The 25,193-nt window shown below is 44.8% G+C and overlaps 2 protein-coding genes across 2 annotated transcripts; one reads left to right on the top strand and one right to left on the bottom strand.

Annotated features, from left to right (window-relative positions):
- Window positions 1-5,831: 5,831 nt before the first annotated feature.
- On the bottom strand, window positions 5,832-6,532 carry PtA15_4A48 (uncharacterized protein; the record flags this gene model as incomplete). The annotated part of the gene is made up of 5 exons (XM_053168378.1): window positions 5,832-5,908; window positions 5,976-6,081; window positions 6,174-6,236; window positions 6,330-6,367; window positions 6,484-6,532. The coding sequence occupies 5 exons, from the start codon at window positions 6,530-6,532 to the stop codon at window positions 5,832-5,834; spliced, it is 333 nt and encodes a 110-aa protein (XP_053019155.1).
- Window positions 6,533-7,187: 655 nt separating this feature from the next.
- PtA15_4A49 (uncharacterized protein) lies at window positions 7,188-7,777 on the top strand (the record flags this gene model as incomplete). The annotated part of the gene is made up of 3 exons (XM_053168389.1): window positions 7,188-7,218; window positions 7,294-7,344; window positions 7,419-7,777. 3 exons carry the CDS (start codon window positions 7,188-7,190, stop codon window positions 7,775-7,777), a joined length of 441 nt encoding a protein of 146 aa, XP_053019156.1.
- Window positions 7,778-25,193: the final 17,416 nt, after the last annotated feature.

A 25,193-nucleotide genomic window follows, 5' to 3' on the forward strand; every position in this document is an offset into this window, starting at 1 on the left:
AAAACTCAAAATTGACCCCTCCCTCAGAGCAAGCTTTTTAAGAAGTGCTGTAGTTTGAGGCACCAGAACAAGGCTGATGGGAAGTAAAATCTCCTCCCAATGACTTTTCTGTACCAGTTTTTGAGGGGAGTAACAACTACTCTGGAAGACCAATCTGTACCGGCAATTGGGAGGAGTTCTTCACACCTTGATAACTGGTGCAGGCGGAGTAACAACTCCTCCTGATAACTGGTCTTTACCATTCTTTGGGAGGAGTCGTTACTCCCCTGAATGCTCAGTACAGGTGGTCATCAAGGGGAGCAACGACTCCTGAAGACGGGTCTGTACTGTTCATTGGGGGGAGTTGTAACTACCCTCAATGACCAATACTGAGCAGCCATTGAGGGGAGTTACACCTCCCGATGACTGATGGCAGCTGGTCATCGAGGACTTGTGACTCCCTTTGATGGCCGGTCAGTACTGGTCATCAAGGGGAGTAACAACTCCCCTTGATGACTGGTCTGGGCTGGCCATCGAGTGGAGTTACATCTCCTCTCAATGACGGGTACAGACCGGTCACCGAGCGGAGTAGCAACTCCTCTCAATGGCCAGCCTGTACTGGTCATCGAGAGGAGTAAGTTTACCCTTGATGACTGGCACAGGCTGGTCATCGAGGGGAGTGACAGCCTCGACGACCACCTGTACTGGTCATCGAGGGGAGTAACGACTCCTCCCGATAACCAGTACAGCTGTTCATCAAGAGGAGCTGTAACTCCCCTCAATGACCCGCACGGGAGTTCATCGAGGGGAGTTACAACTCTTCCCTAAAAGTGGTCATCACAAGGAGTTGTGACTCCCTTCGATGACCTCCCGTACGGGTCATCGAGGGGAGTTACAGCTCCTCTCGATGAACAGCTGTACTGGTTATCGGGAGGAGTCGTTACTCCCCTCGATGACCAGTACAGGTGGTTGTCGAGGCTGTCACTCCCCTCGATGACCAGCCTGTGCCAGTCATCAAGGGTAAACTTACTCCTCTCGATGACCAGTACAGGCTGGCCATTGAGAGGAGTTGCTACTCCGCTCGGTGACCGGTCTGTACCCGTCATCGAGAGAAGCTGTAACTCCACTTGATGACCGGTATAGACCGGTCATCGAGGGGAGCTACTCTCTTGATGACAAGCTGGATTGGCCATACCGGTCGTTTGAATACTGGCACAGCTGGTCATCCAGATTCTTCAATGTCTTCGATGACCAGCTGTTATTGATACATACATAACATATTTCCTAGCACCCTGATGTGTGGCCAAGCATCATCAAGGGTGTCCTGGTGGACCCAGCATGTATGTGTCCACCCTAACGTTCGGCCGAACATAGGAGTGGACATGTCACGCAAGTGACACAGAAATGATGCCCCATGACCAGGCAAACTCACCAGATTGTGTAGCATCTCCACTGCTGATGCCAAACCAGGTTACTAAACCAAGTATGGCAGCCCAAGCCCACTCTAGCAATTTCACGGCGGGTGGCAAACCTGCATCAAAGCCATGAATTTGCCTCTTGGGAACTATCCTATTTGAAATTTGGAAGCAGGATACCACCCCACCTTTGTGAGTATCACACATATCCATTGTGATCCTCCCTCCACCTCCCCTGACATTAAACCTATACCGCCCAATTCACAACCATAAGCAGCCAATTATGACAGCTTGCAGTGCTAAGCTCACCCATTACACAGTGCTAAAACTGTGCTCCGGTCACTGGACTCAAGGATTTGGAAGCATCATTTAGATCCTGTGGTGGAGATGCTAATCCCCACCACATGTCCCCATTGACAATTACCGGACTGAGCCCAGGTCTAATGTGGACCATGAATCAACACTGAGAAGAAGATGTAGCTCCTGTGTGATTATGGCTCAGAGGGGCTGGTGAGAAAGCAAGGACCAAGAAACTCATACATGCTCCGCAGCTGCAAGTTCCATCATCATACTTCACAGATCCACCTGGCTCCAGGAAGGATGCACCATTGAGCCTACTCTAACCACCTTGGAGGTCTTGAGATTCTGCTAAAGAGAAATTATAAAATATTGGGCTCTATGAGGTTTGATTCAACCTCCCTGAAATTATAATCTATGTGCTGGGACAGACAGATTTATGATTCAGCCTACTGCTGCCCTTATGTAGCTATAATTTAGAATCATACCTCATGAGATCCCACAAAAGAATCATTGTTTTTGCATCTTAAATTTGTGAAAGTAGCCCATGACCTGAGCCCAGAGCCTACTAAGCCTTCAAATACAATTTAAGTTGATTTGCAATGGATTCATGCATTGGCCAAGGTGAAAATCTGTTTTTCTGCCATATTGAGTTACCAATGAGATCAGCTTTAGTTTGAAACAACATCAACATTTTCTGGCGCTTGATTCACACATACACAAACTGTTGAAATCTGACAAAGTTCCCTAAGGAACATACGGTCTGGCACTCTCTAGAGAGTGCCACACATTCCCCCCTGGTGAATACATAGGGCCTTCTGAAGGCAAGCCCCCTATCCCTCAATTCTTCTTGGGTTTATGAATAAGATGCTAAACTTATCTCCCCTAATACCACATATTACAATTCCCAATGAGCAAGAGATGGCCTTCAATTCAGATTTTTGCCCTGCATCTTGAAAACAAGCATGCAGTCTACTGCATCAACAAAGAAAAGGGGGTAGAGAACAAATTGATCCACAGAAAATTCCCAAAAATGTTCTTCTGCGTCCCTGTACAATGAATTCCCCTGGCACTTCACTTGATGCAAGACCAGAAAGCGCTTCAAGGCAAGCAACAGTCCACAATTTATCAACACCTGGGTTTCCAGAATCCTCACCTTGGTTGAAAGTTGGGATACTGATCATCCTACTCTCAAACATGGATTCAAAAGCTGGCTTATTGATCAACAGAACTATTTCATTGATCAAAATTCTGGCACCTGAAAGCCTGAATTGCACTATACAACCAGTATGTGCATGAGCATCAAAAAATTTATCACAAGAATCAGGCTGATTCATGAGAAGGAAGCCAACCACGGTGTATTCTCCAGTGGTCACCAACTACCTGTTGCAGTTCCATTCACTCTCACAATAAACAAATCCCAGGGCCAATTCCTTGGCAAATTTGCTGTATTCTACCCTTGGGCCTTGAACTGTTTCAGCCAGCTGCCACTGGCAGCTATATTTTTCCCTCTCTTGACTTATTTATGTGGCAGGCCTATCACTGGGAATTGTTGCTCAACCATTGGAGGAACAAAAAGAACAACTTTTGTCCACCTCAAATTTCTAAGGTGTTGCGGGCAGGAGCACTCTCAAAACAACACAAATATATAGTCTATACACCAATACTCTCTTATTCTTTCCCTTATATCATTTAGATCTATGTATAACTGTGTTATTTTCTTTTTCTCATCCTCTGTAATTTCAGTATGCTTGGGATTTTAAATCCTGGGCCCTGTCCCCTGATTGAGGTGCCATACCTGGCTGTCTGACACTGTGCAATTTATGACTCTTTCCACATTGTCTCTGATCATGCAACACTGGCTGAAAATAAAAAAATTAACACTGTTGGCGTCCACTATGGTCAAGAATCTGTGTTGGATACAGAGTCCCTGACCCAAAGGAAAATTCAAAATTTAGGCTGTCACAAGCTTTGCAACTGTGTTGACTCTTGCTGGCACAAATGCTACGGGTGGGTGCCAAGGAGCTCAATCAGGATGATATGGAGGTATATGGACCTTACATAGCAGAGGCTGTCACGTTTGGACTTTTGAGATCAATATCTCATCTGGGGTTATTAAAATTAGTGAAATCTCCTGAGGAGAGTGTTAGTATTAGTCATTTAGTTCTTCTGTGTCAGCCATTGAGGTTCCCCGTTTGAATTTCAACTCCAATCTATGGAACTAACTGATCAGGCAAGTCACTGCCCCTGGGTGGGGTCCGCTCAGGATTCCCATAATTTGATCACCTGTGCCCCACATCACAGCTGTGAAGCACAAGCCGCAGTGCAAAAATATGAGAAGACATGCATAGAGAATGACTATTGGGTGTTACACCAGGAAAATAAAATAGTCAGTTGATGACAAGTGACATTACACCAGCTCCAGCCAGCTACCCACCATCTATCCAATATCTATCCACTATCTACCCCAATCTCCCAACCATCTCCTCAACTTCCAAAATTTACCAAGGAGGTCCTGTTCAGTTTTTGATGAGCCCAACTGATCCTCAGTTCTTTCCAGCTGATACTCAGCTTTGGTACCCAGCTCATACTCAGCTTTTCTGCCCAGCTCATACTCAGCTTTTTCACGCAGCTCACTCTCAGAATTGGAAAAAAGCCGTTTGAACATTCCTTGCCCAGGTGATGCTCAGCTTTGTACTAGTCCTGGCGCAGCTGATGCTCAACTTTGTACCAGTCCTTGCTTAGCGTTCTCCTAGTCCTGTCCCAGCTGATGCTCAGCTTTGGCCCAGTCCTGGGCCAGCTGGCCAGCTGATGCTCAGCTTGCTGAGCACCAGCTGAGCCAGGCCAGGGAAAACAATGGGAATCAGCTTGGACAGGACCAGAGCTGAAAATCAGCTAGGCTAGGGCCAAAGCTGAGCATCAGCTGAGCCATGGACAAGGCTGAGCATCAGCTGTGCCAGGGCCAAAGATGATCATCAGGTGCCCAGTTCCAAAGCTGAGTATCAGCTGGGCCAGGGGAGAAACTGAGCATCAGCTGAGCCAGGGTAAAAGCTGAGCATCAGCTGGGCCAGGGCCAAAGCTGAGCACCATCTGGTTTTTTCACATTGAGTGCTTTGATCCTGACACCTATCATGTGAGCCCTAGATGTGCTGGTGGAGAGGAGCAGCATTGGAGCAGTGTTGGAGCTGAAAACAAAGCTGTGTCATGTCACTTGCCATCAAGTGACTACTTTTTTTTCCTGGTGTTAGGGTTAGGGGTTAGGGGTCAGGGCAGTTTTTTTTGAAAAAAACTTGCCAAGGTGTCAAGTTTGGCAAGGTGTGACACCAAAAATGCCACTGACTCCCACCAAAAAGCCCAGCTAATATTCTGGAGTGAGAGATTTTGTTTGTTTCTTTGCTGCTCCTGACCCTTATTTCCTGGCAATGACACGCGGATATGCGTATTCTACACTGCTCAAAATTCTTATTTCTTAACACTGATCGCGCGGGAGTTAGGCTTAGGCTTAGGTTTTTTTCATTTAAAAAAAAACCAGGCAAGGTGTTACATGTGGGAAGGAGCTATCAGATACAGCGGCAAGGCCCACCCCAAATGACAGGCAAAATCAGGCCCCTCACAGCTCACTCCTTTAACATGGGACGCCGGCGCGCCGGTCCGTACTCCTTTGCAAATCGTATTTCAATTTCCCAATCGCGCGGCGTAACACGCCGCGTTTTCTCTAGTATAGCCGGGATATCGAGACACCTGACCGGTGAGTAGAGATCAAAAGAAGACAGCAAAAATTTGGAAGGGAAGCGCTTGCACGATGGGGAGGGTGTCGAAGTGAGCAGTAATGGAAGCAAGTAAATAATAAGAATGTATTTTTTTGAGGACACCGTCGGTTCCTTATACCAATGATGCCTCCAGGGGGAGCGGGAACTTGAGCTTTGCCTTTCGTCGCATCCTTGTCGCGACGGCAACGGTTTCCCTCACTGTGACGGCTCATCTCACGTACTTGTTGCGAACACAATTGGCATTTCATTTTTCGTAACGGATTGTCATTTCATTTTTCATAACGGATTCTGTGTCTTTTTTTTTGCATTTGGTTACGGGTTATGGAGAGACTTTCCGTGCTAGTTACGGGGTTTTTTTATAATTTTGCGATCAGAAGCAAGGAGCGCGTTCGCATCTGAGGTTCGGGTTATGGATGATATCGACGACGGCCTGCGCCAGCTTCAGATCTGCCCGCAACAAACACGGCCATTTAGCTGTCGAAAGTGATGTGCAACCAAAGGTGGGGCAACGCACCGTATTTGTCGCCGAAGTTCGAGCAGTCTAGCGCCTTGACCCGGCTCTCCGTCTCTACTTTAGCGATCAGCTCGATGTAGTCATCCGTGATCTCTGTCGCACAAGCCTACAGCATCAATCGCTCCAGACAGGATCAGCCCAGCGGACGGGACGATCGATGGATGTGAGCGGAAGGGGGGGCAGGGAATGGGGACTCGCCGACGTGTCGCCTACTGTTACTTGGCCTCCATCCGACGACTCTATGATCAACTCTGGGGATAACTGGCGATGATCCCATTGCGAAAGAATCGCTCGGTCAGTCCCACGATCGTTGTTATTCTTATTGGTGGGGAGATGGTGGATCGGGGTACACACACTGATCACCTTTCCTGCAATCCTGACGACTTGGCCAACTGCAGATTCAGCCAAACATCCCATGAAAAAAAGAATCTACGATCAGTATCGGAATCCTTTTGCTACAGCAGGATTTCAAGAACGCCAGGAAAATCGAGGGTAGGGGGGCGCTTACCGTACTGGGCCAACAAGCTCGAAGAGACTCTCGGAGTAGGAGCGTCCATTTTCGCCGGGATTTTCTGGATGAGTATATCGATATCGCCAGGTATATCTGCAACTGATGTTGGTGAGGGGCGAGCGAACTTAACAAAGTCCGTCGAGACGTCGGGCCCCCGGGGGGTAGGCTGAACCCGCGAAGCGAGCCTCCGTCAGGAGGGACTTGGGACTAAGTCCCTCCTTCGGAGGCTCCTCAGAAGAGGGACTGACTAAGTTCGAACCTGGGCGGTTTCAACCAAGTTTGTCTGGTCCAGACTGCTTGCGCCTCCCTTCCTCCCCCAGAGGTCTGTGTCCGGACTGGGAGAGAGATGGGCAGCCAGCCCACCCACACTTGCCCGACGGCCTTCGGCAAGACGCGATGGATAGTGGACCAGGAGTGAAGAGACTTGTCCAGATGGCCAGTCAGAGCCTGTTCATTCCTGGCCCACGAAGCTCCTCAACCATCCGCCATCGACCACCACGAAGGAATCGGTCTACCTGAACTGTTTACTATAATAACTGCCCCTGTTTTCATCCCTGACTCTCCTCCCACATCTCCTCACCTGCATCCCCTCTCCACCTTACTCCTGATCATCTGTGGTCCCTCCTCTTGGCTATTAGGCAGCTGCTTCTCCATTTATTCCAAGCAAACAACAACGGTTCAAAAACATCGCCCTTCTGACCATGTTGAGCACTCGCCCAGCCACACCGTTTCGTAAGTCAAACCTGCTCGTCTACAAACTAGGCTGCCCACAACTAACATGGCTTCTTCTTCTTTCTTTCTCTACAGCTGCCTCGCCAGTTTTAGGTGAAGAGAAGAAAGAGTTACCTACTGTGGATAGTAAGTCGAACAAGTCCCTGCTGCAACTGCGAAAACAAAAAAAACAGCCACTAACGATTTGGCCGATTGACTAGACACCCACAATACTCCTCCACCTAAAACTCGCATACCCTCGAGGCTGCCATCCATCAGCACCCCTCGAGGCGCTTCTTTCCGTTCAATGAGTGAGCGTCGGAGCAACGAGCGCCCTACTTTTGAACATTCATGCGGCCCGGTGCCAGCGATCTTTCGGAACAAGAGGATAGACATGAATCGGCTGAAGAACGTCGACCTCGACGAGGCTTTCGGACCGTCCAAAAGAAGGTCTATCTCCGGTACCAGTCAAACGTTCGCCGGTTTCGTCGACCGCGGATCTTCTATCATGTCGGCTTCCAGATTACAGCCTACCGACCTCATCCATAAGCGCTTGAGCTGTTCTGTCAACGGCAGATAAGATGTCGTGTTTGGTGTCTGGCCCTGTGTAAATTATGATCCTGCCCAGCTCATCCCCTCTTCTTCGTATATTCGGTTTCCGAACTTTCTCTCCCGATGAGCCTAGCCTTATCCACATATTTACTTCAATTTCTGAATCCACTAGAGTAGAAGCACTGGTCTCAATCTTTTATATACTATCAATTATCTTTATTGTTATCACTCAAGCTAAAAAACCTCAAGCATACATCCCACATAAATAAACACATTTGTAACCTTCAAAATATTCACAACGCGCAAGCCCGGGGCCGACGGAAGCTATCGCCTCCATAACATTAGTTGTTTTCTTTCATTTCACCATACCCATTGTTTTACTAAGCATAGTTTCCTCTCAACTTGTGTCCTTGGAATCCATATTATCTTGACTTGGAAAATTGAATTGCCACCTTATACCGTGCTATAAAATTATCACCAAGATAAACTTGGAAACCACTGACTACTAGCTTAGCTAAGCCCTCTATTGGAGGGAGGAAGCCATCCGGTAGGCACAGCCCGAGAGAATTAAGAAAATGGGTTTTTTTAATCTTTGCTGGACACACCATTTCTCACTGAGCAATAAAACTTTAGGTGGAAAAAAATGCACAAGCTCACAAAGAATCTTTGTACATAATATGGCTACTTTTCAGGCCCTTGGGTGGCCATTGAATTCATTTTTTGTGACTGAAATATGCCCGCTTCATTGGGTATGTCACCTTTTGCACTGTACAGAATCTGAAATTGATGATGTTACACCTCTAGTTGATTGCAGCTCAACTAGAAGAGTTGAGGATTAGAAAAAATAGTAGAAAGATGGAGACAGAATGGGCCATCCCAGAGATGAAAATTAGAGCAAAAAAGGTACAGACAAGCATACAGGAGATTTGTTTTAAAAAAGTCCCCACCAAGATTAAGGCCTAATTCTCTACTGCTGTGGGGTCAACAAGGCCTTTTGTGGTAGCAATGCTTAAACCAATCTGATCCAAGACAGGGATTGGCCAATATGTAGTATTGGGTTGGTTTTCCAATCTATGCTTTCAGAAAGAGGTGTAATAGTATCATAGTGAATTCCCAATACAATACCATTGTATTGTATCAAGAAGGCAATAAGAAGCATTGCTTTTCATTTTATCATATCCCAATAGTAATACAGTAACAATCCTGGCTGGCTGGGATTTTTATTTTGCACTGCAGTACATGTGATTTTTCTACACTGATGATATGATAGAGAGAATAATAATGAAAAGATTATAATGCCAAGTCATTGGGGATCATCTTCTTTTTTTCAGAGGAATTATGTGAGATTTCCTGGGTGATAATATATTGTGCAGTTTCAAAAGTGTTTTTTGGTTCAATGCCTTGCGCAAGCCATTGATGAGAACTAACACAGGAGTCAATGGTTCTTGCGGCTAGACTCCCTCAATCTCCATCACATTTATTGTCCCCAGCAGAGAAACACCTCTCAACACTTTCAGAGGTTGCCAAGCATGCCAGATAGTACCTGGCTAGGAGTGCCAAGGCTGGGAATTCTTGATCATGTTCCTATCATAGCAATAAAATTCAAATCCAGTCTATTTGCCTGGTGAGACATTAAAGTGTGCTCACCTTACACCATTTCAAGCATCCACTTGCTTCAGATTCACTGCCAGCATATTTGGCTGGGATGCACTCAACCAATTTAAAATGGGTTGATCTCATCCAATGAAATATAAAACCAAGGGGGGTCCCTTGGATTTATATTTCATCAGTTGAGATCAACCAAGTTTAAATTGGTCGAGTTCCTCCCAGTTTAACTGGGATAACCTCAACCCTGCCAATTATGCTGGCCGTGATGTTGTTAACTTATAATTACCTCCTAAATAGATGGTGAGCTCATCTATGCAAGGCACCTCAGCTGCATCAGGAAAGTATTTGATCTCTTCTCAAGCTTTCTTGCTGGATTTGGGTTTATCAACAACTTGTGGGGCTGGTCTGAACGGTATCATTCCAACACTGCTTGAACTTGAGCCTTTTGGGTTTTGATAAGTTTGTTCAGTAAGTTGAACATATATTTGTACTTGGCAGGGAAAGACAATTCAAAGATCCAAAGACGCAATCTGGGATTGAGGATTGAGCACGGTTTCAACACAGATTGCATCACACTTCACCACCTCTTTGAGATATGTATACATTAGGGGGATTCAAAGTTGGCCATGCACCACTTGCATGTACTTTTGCAAGTTGGTGTTCAAGGCTTTTATTGAACACAAAATTTCAAAAAAACATCCAAGCAGGCTTAGGGGGTGTAGTACAGTGTGGCTTGCATGTACTTTGGCAACTCGGTGTTCAAGAATGAACTTGAACACCGACTTGCAAAAGTGCATGCAAGTCACATCTGGCCAACGTTGAAACCCCCTATTTTTTTACCTTGCTTGCAAAATTTGTGCTGAGATTGGGATTGGAGGAAAAATCCCTCTTCTACAAATGAATTGATGCGCTGATACTCCAATATGAGTAAGCATGCTGAGGAGTAGTCACCCTCCATTTTTTTTGGTGGGATAATCAAATTCCTAAAGGAGAAGGCACATATTAGAATAGTGTTTTATCAACTTGAAGTAAAGAAACTCAAGGAAATCATATATTAACTCACACTGAGATTTTGATTTAATCTATGCACAATCTTCCACTTGTCTCAGATTATTTGTCTGTTGTTGTAGTAGTGTTTCACACCCTCTTGTTACACACACCACAGATGCTTGCTCAGCACTTGGGTGCAAGTGCCTTCACCCCTCTCTTTAGGAACCCTTTAAGATCTCTTGCAGAACTTGACACCAATTTGTCAGAATCTGAGCTTTTCAGTCCACTCACTTTCTATCTTCCCAGTTCCTGTTCCTGTTCCTGTTCCAGTACCTGTTCCTGTTCCCTGTTCCTGTCCCAGTCCCAGTACCCGTTCCCTGTCCCTGTCCCTGTCCCAGTACCCGTTCCCTGTTCCTGTCCCAGTCCCAGTACCCGTTCCCTGTTCCTGTCCCAGTCCCAGTACCCGTTCCCTGTTCCTGTTCCTGTTCTGTCCCTGCCACTGACTTCTTACAGATGTTAGTTTAGTTTGTCTTGTATGTTACATGCTGTTAGGCCCCCTCTGGATCTTGTGCAGGGGGCTCTCTAGTTGTGTATACGTGTCAGCTCCTCGAGTATGAAATAAAAGTATCGAGTCTGAGCCAAAACAACTCTAGCCCCACCTGAGCCACCAACCTTCAGCAAAGCTCCTCTTTCAACCCCTCCTCCTCGCCTCTCAATCCCTCAGTCCTCAAGTGAAACCTCAACACAATTTATGCGTAATTTTGGATTGAATTTATGCTCAAGTGTGTTTGAATTGATGCTGAATCTTGTATGAATTCATGTTGGACATGGTTTCATATCAACCTGATATCCACCCCAACTGGACTATTTGAGTAATTGTGTCTTTCCCAGAACCTGTGTTCAACTGCATTGCAAAGCAATCTCCATTTCTTGGCAGAAACCAGATTTTTCTTGATGTAATAATATATTTTCATTGATCATGTGCTTATTATGCCATCCACACCGCTCAAAATTTGTTTTCATATATGAAAAACCAAACTTTTGGCTTGGTAGATATACCTTTGTGATGAAAGTGCATAAACTCAATGAATCTTCTTTCTGTTTTTATCACTCAAGATATTTATAGACTTGTGGAAAAAAATTAACATAGTGGATACTTATATCTTTTGTATTGATTGATGCTATAAGCATCACATACTTTGAGAGTAAAGGTGATTTCCTTCTGAACTGAGCTAGCTTCACTCACTGGCTATCCCCTTGATGTTTTATTTTTGCATCAAATGATGAAAAATTGCTAACTGAGCAATCACCATAACCACCTTGTGATCTTGCAGGTGGCAGATAGGCATCTGGGCTGCAAGCATTCTCACATAATTATTTTAGCAAATTTTATGATTTTTTTCACAAAAGAGTCAGAATTCTGGGCTAAGTTCAGGGGAGCCCCAGATTATCCAGGGTTTCTTAATTACTTCAGAAAATCCCAACAAAAGAATGTGTGTACATATAGGTGAAAATATATATAACTCTTTTAAATATTTCATCTAATATTCCGGTGTTGTGTGGGCACTCAGCTCAGCATTGCTCTTGGCTGTGTGGTAATATAGGTGTTACACAAACGTACAGGCGTACAGTTGTATGACAAATCCTTCCAGCTAGCCCCTCAGAAAATGCACACCAAATTCAAACCAGATTAACATCATGATTTAAGAAAAACTGGCATATTTTTGGCAAGGATAAGATACCTTCTCCATATTATACCTTGTGTTGGATTTCTATCTCACTTCCTTCTACCTCATGATCCTCAAACCAGGTGTCACTCCTATCCACATTTCATGTCAACCACATGCTCTCCTTTTAGCTCAAGTCATGCCATCCTCCTACCTCAGCCTGTGACCTCAATCCCTGTTCTGATGTGTTGTATAGCTTTCCTGATCTACTGTGCCTGTTATGTGCGCGCGCGCTATGCTTGTGATAGTGAGAATGTCACCTGCTTCCTTTACCCAAGTTCCATCACTTTCCATCACCTTCCATTGTTTTCTTTGCATATTCATTGTGTTCCAAACCACAAGTCTGCCCTGTGTATTTAGCCTATATCTGTCATAGTTTAGTTCAGCGCAATCAACCTCATTGGTTCTTCTCTCAAAAATCCGCTCCGTCCTCGAGCCGCATCCGGTGAGCGTCCCCATCTCACTGCCCTCTTCTTGAACCTCTTGGCTCTTCTCATCGTGTCCTCCTGAGCGTCAGTGTCCTGAGTCGTCATCCCAACACCTTGGCCCAAGGGGACCAAGTCCAAGCAGCATTGATAATTACTCTGTCACCTCACACACCTCCTTTTGAATTCTGTGTGCGCTGAAAATTATAAAAAGAATGTTCCAGAGCAACCTGTAGGGTATGGGTTTACACAGAGGTTAAAAATCATCATGGTCAAAAAATTCTTATCTTTGGTCAAAATTATAGATTGAGTACAAACAATCATGAAGTTGGGCTGGGTTTCAACATAGTTATGGTGTACATTATACGGTTACATTACACAAAACATCTGGCATGATTCCAGGTAACATCAGTAAAGATTGTGCATTACATGACCTGGTCTTCGAACCAAGATCAGACCAATTTCAAACTGACTTCAAACCAGTAACTAACAAGAATCGTACCAAACCTTGGCATGAATTGTGCAAAGGCACTCGTAAACAGGTGATGAGCAAACATCTGTGGTGACATAATTGTTTTTTTAAATCAACTTAGTAATGATCTCTGGTGCTTGATAACCCCTATCCTGGCTCTGGAACTTAATTTCCCAGTGAATACCATAATTGGTCGTAAGATTCCAACTGGGACTCTTCACTTAAGGTCTCAAATGGGGCGCAAGGAGCTCCTCTCTAGAGTTCAGGGCCCAAGTATGATGTATTTCTGGAGAGGAAAGAATAATACTAGTGTGGAGAGAATGATCTCTCTTCAGTATCTACATCAAGAGTTGAGAGGGAAGAAAGGAGAAGAGAAAATATAAATAGACATACCTAGCATGGAGAGAATAATTTCTACCAAGCTAGGTAGGCGGGGGAGGAGCTGGGAATATATGGGTTCCACTCAGTGTCTTGTGACTTTTGTGTGAGACCCTAGGAGGGGGGCTCAAATCAGTGTGGTGTTTGTACCGGTACACACAGCTAGCAAAAAAATCTTCAAGAAATTTTGGGATAATTAAGGTTTTGCCTCCACCCCCACCTCCCCATTTAATGTTTAGCCTCCGCCAAGGCAGGTTTTCCATCCCAATACACTCTTTTTGATATGTGTCTTTCCCTGACATTATTTTTCTCTGTTCCATCCAATTTCTCTCTTTGGTTGTGTCCGCAGATTATCTCCACATCAGGGTTTCCTTTCTTTTTTTGTCTGGTTGCAGAGTGTCACACGGTTTTTCTGTTGGTTTTTTGGTTTTTATATGTGTATCTTGTTGTCATAGTGAGGGAAATGTGTCAGAAATGAGGGTTGGATGCACACCACTCATCCCCAGACTGCAGTTCAAGTCGCTTTGGAGCTTGGAAAAGTTCCCCCATGGAATTCCATCCTTCATTTTATGAGAATTATTGATACTGATCCTGATTCTTCCTGAGTTCTGACAGGCCTTTGAGCCTATTACTTGATCCCTTTCCCATTCTCTGAAATTCTGATACCACCAAATAAAGCTGTGTCTGATGAGAGTAAAACTCACAACCTCAGCTATGCTGAGACACATACTAGAGTACTGCCTTGACCAACTAGGATACAGACACTTGTTGCTGCCAGCAGGGTGATTGGTTGGTATTTCTCATGGGTCAGTCTGACAGCCCTCCACACTGTGGTGATACATCATGGTAGCAGACTAACAGACAACCCAACATGAACTTGTGCTTCCCTTCTTTGCCTCTCTGACACCTTTAGCAGGCAGGACCTTATTGCCCACTCCACAATATCTCAGTTACTCTATCTTTTGGTTTTACACACATTTATCTCAGTTACTCTATCTTTTGGTTTTACACACATTAAAACACTTACACACAAAATAACAACTCAACTCAGCACTTACATTTACATAACACAACGCTCTGAGGGGTCCTCTTCAGCCAAATATCCCCTGGTTGAATTACAGACTCTTCACTCATAACACATTTTTAGCAACTTCACACTTCATAGCAACAGTTATATTTTGATAACACTACACTATCACTACATTAAACCTGACAATCTGAGAGTGGTGGGCTTGATTTAGTGTCTATTTACCCAAGAAAGGCAGAGGTTTCCTCATACATCCCTTTCCACACTCAGCAAACAATTTTCAGGAAAACGTTTGAGCTTTAAAATGTATGGCCAGAGAATGAGTCAAATTTGGGCCAAAAACAGCCATTTTTGCTTGTTATTGCATTATCCAGGGGATAATTCCAGTAACAGCCTCAAAAAATTGTAGGAATTTGAGATCTTATAAACTTTATTGCAGCACACAAAACTAAAGCTAGTAGTAGTATAACACTGAAAACAATAAAAGTTAATAAAAGGAAAAAAATATAAGATAGTTTGACTAAATGAATGAAATCAAAAATACCTTCTTATAGTTCGGGTCCTAACTATAACTTGAAAAGATTCTTAATGGAAGATTTCAACAGGATTGAAAGGAAACAGACAAGACAAGCCTATGAAAAGAAAAGAGGTTAATATTGAGAGAAACACAAGCGAGTAGATGAAGAGAAGATGAGAGAGAAAAGAAAAAGGGGAAGTCGAGCAATACCTCCACTTGTGTCTGAACCGTGCTCCTCCTGAATCTTCTGAATCTAGTCTTGTTGTTTGAATCGGAACCGAACAGCACAATAGGACGTTTATCAAAAGTGGATTAAGGGATTGTATGTTCGACGGAGTAAGTGCGATGAAACGTACAGCGATCTAGTCACTGTTTGTATGCGGGCTCAGAGACTTTGATGTACGCGGGGACCGAACGGGGAAGTCATATTGCATATTCATCTTTCTGTCAGGATTACTTGTCAACAAAAATGAGGCCTGTTACATGGCGCGCGTGGCTAGAAAACACTCTGTTACCTGTAAATTAATGGGCCGCAGCGCTTAACGAGGATACTTATGTTACACATATCATGTGGATAACATAGCAAAACATCACTACCCTGCGCTGGTAATGGTAATCACAATAAAATAAAATAACCACCGTTATCTGCAAAGGGTAACTTCCGCCGTTACTATTCTTGGGTGTTTTTGCTATAACTAACAAGTGTTTTGAGGCCTGGCTTGTGGGCCAGTTTTTTATTGTGTTACTAGTAACGTAATGCGTTATCCATAGGATAATGGCGCAAAAAGCATTAAAAGCACCAATATGGCTAAAATGCAATCTGATATCTGCTTGATTGCGCCAGCATATATTTTGATGGCTGGGAAAATACAAGTTTCCTTGAAGCGCAACATTGTACTGTGCCTCCGCTACCAGTAAAAGTAATAATGAAAGCCCAAAAAACAAGGGGCTTGACTAATTGACTCCCAAGAATTACATTCCAACTCCCAAATCACATTTTTTGTGAGTCAGAATGTAATTCTGCCACATGAAATGGGAGTTGGACATGTAATTTGTCCAAAATTAAAAAAAAAAAAAACATACCTCCTCACTGGGGATACTCAAAGCCCACAAAGACTTTACAGCCAGAAGAGCCCCTCTCAAGAGCAGATGGTGAGCTGCACGGCGTTGGCTCACTCAAAAAAGGAGTGTGCTACTGTGGGTCAAATTTGGCAGATTTCCTACTACATTACATGACGCGCGGACATGATACTTGACGCGCAGACATGATACATGATGCACACACAGGATACATGATGCGCGGGCATGATACATGATGCGCGTACATGATACATGATGCGCGCATCCTGTATAGGGTGTGCGCGGACGTGATATGTGATGCGCGGACATGCTGCAGGGTGTGCGGACATGATACATGAAGCACGGACAAGATAAATGATGCGCGGACATGATACATGATGCGCGGACATGATACACGATGCGCGGACATGTATAGGGTGTGCGCAGACATGATATGTGATGCGCGGACATGCTGCAGGGTGTGCGGACATGATACATGATGCGCGGACACGGCGAACATGATAGGACATGATACATGATGCGCGCATCATGTATAGGGTGTGCGCGGAATGACATGTGATGCGCGGACAGCAATGTGCACAGACATGATACATGATGCGTGGACATGATACATGATGCGCAGGCATATACATGATGCGCAGACATGACACATGATACATGATGCGGGAATATGATATGTGATGCGTGGACGTACTAAAAGGTGCACGCACACACTTCAAAGAGCGCGCGGACATGTCAGAGGGTGGGTTGACATGTAAAAGGGTGCACAAAAACATTGTAAAGAGTCCGTGGACATTTAAAGGGGTCCAAAGGGTGCGCGTGCACATTTTAAGTGGCACACAGACATGAAGCATGATTCAGCACATATGTCAAAGGGTACATGGACATTTAAAAGGGTACAGAGAAATGTAAACGGGTGTGCGCACATGTTACAGGAAGCACCCACACATTTTAAAGAGTGCTCAAACATGTAAAGTGGTGCGCAGGCATGTAAAAGGGTGCACAAATGTTGGTGCATCATGTAACATGTCTCTACATCATGTATCATGTCTGCACACCCTTTAACATTTATGCAGGCGCCCTGTAACATGTCCACACATCAAATATCATGTCCACAAATCTTGTATCATGTCTGCGCACCCTGCAGCATGTCTGCACATCACATATCATGTCCGTGTGTCACATTTCATATCCCCAGATCACATATCTTGTCCACGCGCCCTTTTACATGTCCGTGCACTCTTTAAAATGTGTGTGCACAACCTGTAACATGACCACGGATCACATATAATTTCTGCACATCATGTATCATGTCTGCGCATCGTGTATCATGTCCGCCCATCATGTATCATGTCCGCACATCATGTATCATGTCTGCACATCATGTATCATGTCCGCACATCATGTATCATGTCTGCGGGGGAGATGAATCTAGCCTAAGCAATTCTGCTTTGGTAGAATTACCATGGTTTTGTACACACAAAAGGTCAAGTACATATGCTGACCATCTCAGGTGCCCACCCTCCCATCCAGCTGCGGGCGGATCTCATCCAGTATGACTGATACCAATTGCCTGCACGGGTATTGGCCATACTGGAACGGACCAGAATGACCGGAACAAAATGTCCATTGAGGGGAGTAGTTTGATCCCCTCTTGATGACCGGTTGGGGGTGGCCATCAAAGGCTTGGTGAGTTGTTCTTCATGAAGGCCGGATGGCAGGTCGCAAAGGGAGTGTGTGCCTGACAATGATCAAGAGGATATTTTCACTTCCCTCAATGACCGGAATAAACAGGCCATCAATGGGAGTGTTGTTGGAATTTCACTTGTCACTGCTCACCATTTTTATTTTCTCATATCACAAACATGTCCCCTCCTTTATGCATGTACCTTTTTTTCCTTTATTCATTTTGTCCTCTAAAGCGCGCCCACAACTTGAGCACATTGTATGTAGTCTATTTAAACCTAACAGACTACTCAGGAATTCATCATCAGTCCTGACCATCTTGATCCCTTGTGCGCACTTGAGCCCGCACTCTTTCTAATCTATGAAGGCACTTAAGCCCCTTCGACCCCTAATTCCTTCAAGTGTCACGTGTGTACCCCCTCTTGATGGCCGGCTATTGAGTGTGTGTTGCTCTTGATGACCTGTACAAGTGCCGGCCATTGAGAGGGCATTTCACACTCCTTTCAATGGCCGGATGTACAAGAAAGTAGAATATACACACCCGGCATCAAGAGTTCAGCCTTGATTACCAGTACGGACCAGCTACCCGGCCATCAAGCGTGATCGCCAATATGTGCTGACACATGTGTAGATGAGCGCCAAGCGGTACAACCGGCCACAGGGAGGGGGAACACACAACTCCCCTTGATGGTCAAGTCTTTCCGGTCATTGAGCCTCAATGACTGGTCTGTTCCAGCAGTTAAAGCACCCGCTTCCCGGGGAGGCTACTCGGCATGTTGGTCGCTTTTTTTTTGTTGCACATTTTTTTTTGCTGTTGTTGCAAATCCACATCCAAATTAAATTGGTGATCTTTGTTTAGGCTACATTCAGGTTTGCCTGATCAGCTCACCATGTGCTCTTGAGAGGGGGTTCTTCCTACTTTAAAGTTTTTGTGGGCTTTGAGTACCCCAGTGAGGAGGTATGATTATTTTATTTTATTTTGTAATTTTTGGACAAATTACAAGCCCGACTCCCATTTCATGTGGCGGAACTACATTCCAACTCCCAAAAAATACGATTTGGGAGTCGGGATGTAATTTTTGGGAGTCAATTAGTTAAGCCCCAAAAGCAATACGGTACCATTAAGTTACCAATAACCGTATTGTAGCTACCCACTGTTGTTAGCTGGGCTGCGGGGAATCAAAGGCGTGGAATTGATAGCAGCACCTCAGTACATAGCAGGTGAGCTGGTATGGATCTCCTACGGTTTCAGACAGTAGGCAGCGCGGTAAGGGGAAAGTGCTATGAAGCTCCCCTCATGGTGTTCTGTAAAATATCAAGCAGAACAGGATCAAAACAATGATAGCGGGGTTTGGGGTGGATTTCTTAAGAGAAAGAGGGAATGGATACCCTTGGCAGAGGTGTAGGGATGGGATTCAGAGAAATAGGTCCAACAAACAGTGTTGGAGAGGCAGAGAAAAGAATGATCAAAAAGTGATGGTATCCTCCTTGGATCAGGATTGAAATTGCATGAGGGACTTGTCCAGGCTCAGCAGAGCTTGAAGTTATAGTCTAAGATGAGCGGCGGGAGACTGAACCTTGTGTCTGACGCACGTCTGCCGCTAGGGCTGGACCCCAGACAGGGTAAACGGGTATACCCGGCTATCTGACACAACAGGTTGGGGGCCAGCAGTGTTTTCTTTGAAAAATAACCGTTGGGTATTCTCAGGTATAAAGTTTGGGACCCTTCGCCGTGTTGAGTTGTGTAACTCAGGTTTTCTTTCTTTTCCTTTTTCCTGCTTCATCCATGTCACCTATGTTTCACATCTATGTCACACCTTGTATGTAGGCTACCTGAGGCAGCAGGCGTGGAAGGACCCTTTCACCATCCTTCCACGACCATCAAACACCGCCCCGCACCGTGCCTGCTGTTCTCAGGTAGGTTATCACTTTCATTTCTTTCTTTCTCTCTTGAGTTGTCTTTCCTGTCTTTTTCTCTCAGTCTGACATGAAATCCAATCATCCTTCCACGACCATCAAACACCGCCCCACACCGTGCCTGCTGTTCTCAGCTTTCAGCCCGCTCTTGCTCATCACGCCGATCTCACGGGGACCGACGGGTATTTGGGCTTGGTAAGAAAGCCTGAGATGGCTTCCTCAGGGATTTTTTGATTTTTTTTTTGAATGAAGAATGTAAGTTAAGAAATACCAGGTTATAATAGTAGGTCTCATTGGGCGGTTTTGGCAACCTGTAACGTAAACTTCCCAAAATTCCAGAAATACGCTGAAGAGAACAGGTACCCACAGGTATACCCAATAATTACCAGGCATATCCGCGGATACCCGTTGGTTAAAATACCCACATCTACCCGTTATCCGCGGGTATTTCCAGGGGAGCATCACCCTTGGTTTTTTTCCTTGGATATTCCCAACGGGTATTGCCACGGAAGGGCTGGAGGCTCTTGGGTACCCTGCGGGGTCCAGCCCTATCTGCCGCTATGACAACAACAAGTGTCAGAAAACAACCAGAACCACCAACACAACAGCTGTGCGACAATCCGCAACCAGATTAACAATGGGAAAGGACATCCTGATGCAGAGACAACCAAAGAGGGAAAGGAGGGGCGGAAAAAAGAGAAAAAGATGCTGGAGAAAGAACTAGCAGAGAGAAATTAATGGGATGAGAAACCTGCACCGGCCAAGGCGGAGTATAAATATTAAAATTGTGGAGGCAGAGGCCAAACCATAAATATCCTGCGCCACTACCTTTGGGGGGAGTGTTTGTGAGTTCTTGCAGACTGGTCTGCAAGCTCCACTCCATAAATTTAATTTCACCATGTGTACGGTTTGATCACCTTGATGAAACAGGTTCTACCAGCTGGTGGAGGCACTGGTGATAGACTGAATTTTGGCAGCTAGACAGAGGATGTGGGAGGTCAAGAGTTGAAGAAGATGAGTGGAGCCTGGGAGTGTAGCATATAGATGTTGGGCGGAGATGATGGACTAGTGTGGGATTCTGTTTGTGTCTTCGAGTGGGAACAGAAGCAGAAAAGTGTGGAGGGGAGGAAGGGGGACAAGGACAGTTTTCTCTCTCTTCCTTCCATTGATATATCTACCAGACTACTCATTAATTTACTTACATTTACAGACAGTACTTGGAGTATTACAGACAGTTTTACATGCTATCTTCACTTATTCTAATATTGCAAACCTTTGTGTGTGGAGTACAGAGCTTATAAACTGTGGAATATTAAACTAACACCAGGGGAGATTTTGATTACCCTTTTTCTGTAACTGTGCTGGATGTGTTTGATGAAATTAGTGTAAGAATTAATGAAAAATTCTGGAACTAATCCACAAATGATACACCAGGAGGGAATCTGTCGCACTCTCCAGAGAGTGCCAGACGGTAATTGTATCATGCTTCCTGTCTGAAGTCAGTTCTATGTCAAATTGCAAGTAACAGAAATTTGTTCCAAAATCATTGCTAACTTGAGTCACATTTGTGATGGATTGATCTGCAAGTCAGTATGAACTCAGCCATACCACCTGATGAAAGCATGTTGACCTGCAGTGTATACTCATATACTCCTCACATGTGCTTCTGTTTACCTGATAATCCTTCCCAAGCATATTGAGAATTTACCCCCCCAGTTTCTCTCCATTCTACATCCTTTACAAGGTAGGAGTGATACATTTCTGTCACCATGTGAGCAAATTCTCAGAAGTCAAACCCAGGTTTTTTCCACCCTCACTTTGGAGCATCATGCCATCCAGAATTTACTACTTCACTGAATGCATGTTGCTGGTAAACTTTGTGTTGGCTTGTAAAGCACACACATACTGCGGACTTCACAAAGATTTCATATATTTCACTCATTCATCCTCCACTGCATACTTAGGCAGATCTGTCACCTCCTCCATCTAGCTCAGCAGAGAATTTAACACCTTTCTCCCTCTGCCAACACTAGGTCAGCCTTGATTCCTATTAAGTTTGCTTCCCTCTCTTCCTAGTTGTAGAAAATACTATCACAGGAGTACTGGGCATTGGAGGGAGTTACAACTACCCTCCATGACTGGTACAGTTGGTCATAGAATGGTGTTGAATATCTGCTTGATGACCAGATTTGCCAGTCACCAGGAGGAGTTGTAACTCTCCTCAATGAACGGTACTGCCTGGCCATCGATCGAACTCACCACTCCGCTCAATGACCAGCGTTACCGGTTGTCAGAAGGAGTCACAACTCCCCTTGATGACCGGTACTGGTGGTCATTGAAGGGTGGGACAACTCCTCACAATGACCAGTCAGTACAGGTCATCGAGGGTAGTAACTTGCCTCAACAACCGGTCAAACTGGTCATCAAGCAGAGTTCTAACTCCCTTTGATGACCAGCTATACCAGTCACTGAGGGGAGTTGTAACTCCCCCCAATGACTGGTACTGACTGGTCATCAAAGGGAGTTGCAACTCCTGCCGATGACCAGGACAGCTTGGTCATTGATGTGGAGTTGTAACTTGCTTCGATATCCACCTGTACCCGTCATCGGGGCAAGTTGTAACACCCTCGATGGCCAGTCAGTACTGGTCATTGGGGGGAATTACAACTCCTGCCAACAACCGGTACAGCTGGGTCATTGAGGGCAGTTACGACTCCCCTTGATGACCAAAACAGGTGGTGATCGAAGGGAGTCAGACCTCCGCATTGATGACCCAGCTGTACTGGTCATTGAGGGGATGGAGCTCTCCTCAATGACCCGTACAGCTGGTCATCAAGAGGAGATACAGCTCCGCTTGACGACCTGCACATTGCAGGGGACTGTCCACCCTGACGTGTAGAGACTGTAAAATGAAGATGTGTCTGGTGAGAGTCGAACTCACGACCTCAGCTATGCTGAGACACATACTAGAGTGCTGCCTTTACCAACTAGGCTACAGACGCTTGTGGCTGCCAGCTGGGTGGTTGGTTGGTAGTGCTCATGGGTCGATCCAACAGCCCTCCATACTGTGGTGATACATCATGGTAGCAGACTAACAGACAACTCAACATGACGTTTGGCCAAACGTGGGGGTGGACATGTCACACAAGTGACAGTCCATCACCACCTAGGTGATGTAACTCTCCTTAATGACCACTACAGCTGGTCATCAAGAGGAGACACAACTCCCCTCATTGACCTGTACTTTGCAGGTGACTTTCCACACTGATGTCTGGCCAAACATCATGGTGGAAATGTCACAAGATTGACAGTCCACCTGTATACCAGCCCAACAAGAGGAATTCCCTCTTGGCAGGTGGCATACATATATCAGCTTGCCAAGAGGGATCACTCTCAGCGGGCTAGTATAGGTATATGACAGCCCGCCAAGGGGGATTTGAGATGTCATCATGGGGATTTTATTGAATCTTGGGCTTTATGAGGTTCAATCAAACCTCCATGAAATTAAACCCTATGCACTGAAACAGGCTGGATTTACAACTCAGTCTATTGCTGCACTTATCTGGCTAAAATTTAATGGGATCTGCCTTGATAGCATCCTCTAGCAGAATCACGGGTTTCCAATCCCCAAGCTGTGAGAGTAACCCATTATGTGTGCCCAGAGCCAAATAAGCTTTCAAATATGATTCAAGTTGAGTTGCACTGGAGTCATGAATGGGTCAAGGTGAAAGTCTGTTTTTACACCGTATTGAGTTACAGATGATATCAGCTTTAGTTGGACACAATATGTACCTTGGCAAAGCTTGAATTGCACAAAATACACAGCTGAAATCTAGCAGGGTTCCAGAAAGAAATTATGGTCCGGCACTCTCTGGAGAGTGCAACAGATTCCCCCCGGGTGATACAAAACTGGTCCTGGATTCATGCATAAACCATCCAGAATTCAACTGGAACACAACTGGAACGCAATTGAAACCACTAAGACACAATGGCCACAATCAAATATTAATTTGATTTGAACTGCTTGTTAATTTAGATGAATTCTTGGGGTTCATATCATATTATTTACAGGTGCATTAAGGTGGTCATTTTTTTCACTTTGCTAATGTAACTTTCATGTGCGTGTGTGTAATTTTGTTACAAATTGCAGGTTGGGCCTCCCACAGATCAACAACATTTACACCCCTGTTAGAATGATGTGAAAGGCCCATCTGAATTGGCATATTTCCCTAAAGAAGGCTTGTATAATCTAGAATTAATCCAAAAAAAGGATGAAAGTAGGGTGAAAATATGATTCAAGTCAAGCTTTGAGGTGTGTGGCCCCAGTTTTCAGCTAGACAACCTGGCTTCTTAACATATATAAGCTTGTGAGTTGTTTTTTTGTTTGTTTGTTTTCCAATGTCTCCGTGCACATGCATGTGGGTTTTTTTCCACTTCGCCAATGTCACCTTTGTGTGCGTGCTTACATTAGGGTGACAGATCACTGGAGGGGGCTTTCACAGCTCCATTACAAGTAAAAACTGGTCAGAAAGCCATGAAAGCCCCCGCGAGTCACATTTACGTTGTGTGGAACCCCTTTGAAATAGAGAAATTGATCAACAGAAATTTGCCATAAATGAGTAATAATTGGGCACTGATTAACTATGATTGCATTACAGGTTGTAATTAAGTTATCCTTAGAAAATTAAATGGTTCTATACAACATTGCACAAAGTCCTGTGACAATTCCACATCACTTCTGACACACTTCCCATTGACTTCTGAAGAATTTATCAATCATTTCCTAATCCACATCTGACTCAAATCAGACCCAGAACAACATAAAATTAGACTCTGGCACTCTCTGGAGAGTGCGTCAAAGTCTTCCCTGGTGTAAAGATCAGACTCATTGCAGAGTTCTGAAGATTAGCTGAATGTAGCGGTAAAGAGCATACATCAATGATAAATGATAATCACTCATCCCAGAACACTATTCTTGAAGGGAGGAAGACTTGGTCATTTCTTACCAAGACCAGCCTTTATTTCTGAAACTGTCTGGCACTGTAGGAGCTCCATACCCACAATGAGATGGGCCAAAAGGGGCTGTCTAGGAGTGGTGCAGGACCGGGGTAAGTTGTGGAAACCAATTCACATAAGTCAGTGGACAAAGCTGGGGCCAAGGCGGCATGTGGAATCTCATACCTGGGCACTAGAGAGGATGTTGGAGAGAGATATTTTCAACAGTGGTTCATGGCAAGATACCAAAGGCAACAGATGTTTGGCATTTTGTAAGAGTTGAGCTCTTCACTGAAGTGGCCCAGAGTAGACAGGGGTCTCCTCTGCTGGACCAGGAAGCTTGACAGATGGTGTGTGTGCATGTGTGAAGCGCTTTCCAGATGGCAAGTGTGAGCATGTGAACAGATTTGACGGATGGTGGGCACAGGATTGTGTTGTTCTCATTATTTCTCTTTGTATATACGGTGGTAGGACAGAGGATTCTTTCTGATATTCCCCACTTACTTTAATTTTAATTTTTTGAAGGTTTTGACTTGTTTTTTGTTTTACTTACGTTGCACAGCGGGGTTTTCCTTGTGGTTTACTCTACTTACCTTATGGTTGTTGCTTTGCGGTGGTTTTA

This window comes from Puccinia triticina, chromosome 4A (genome assembly GCF_026914185.1).
Source record: "Puccinia triticina chromosome 4A, complete sequence".
Lineage (NCBI taxonomy): Eukaryota > Fungi > Basidiomycota > Pucciniomycetes > Pucciniales > Pucciniaceae > Puccinia > Puccinia triticina.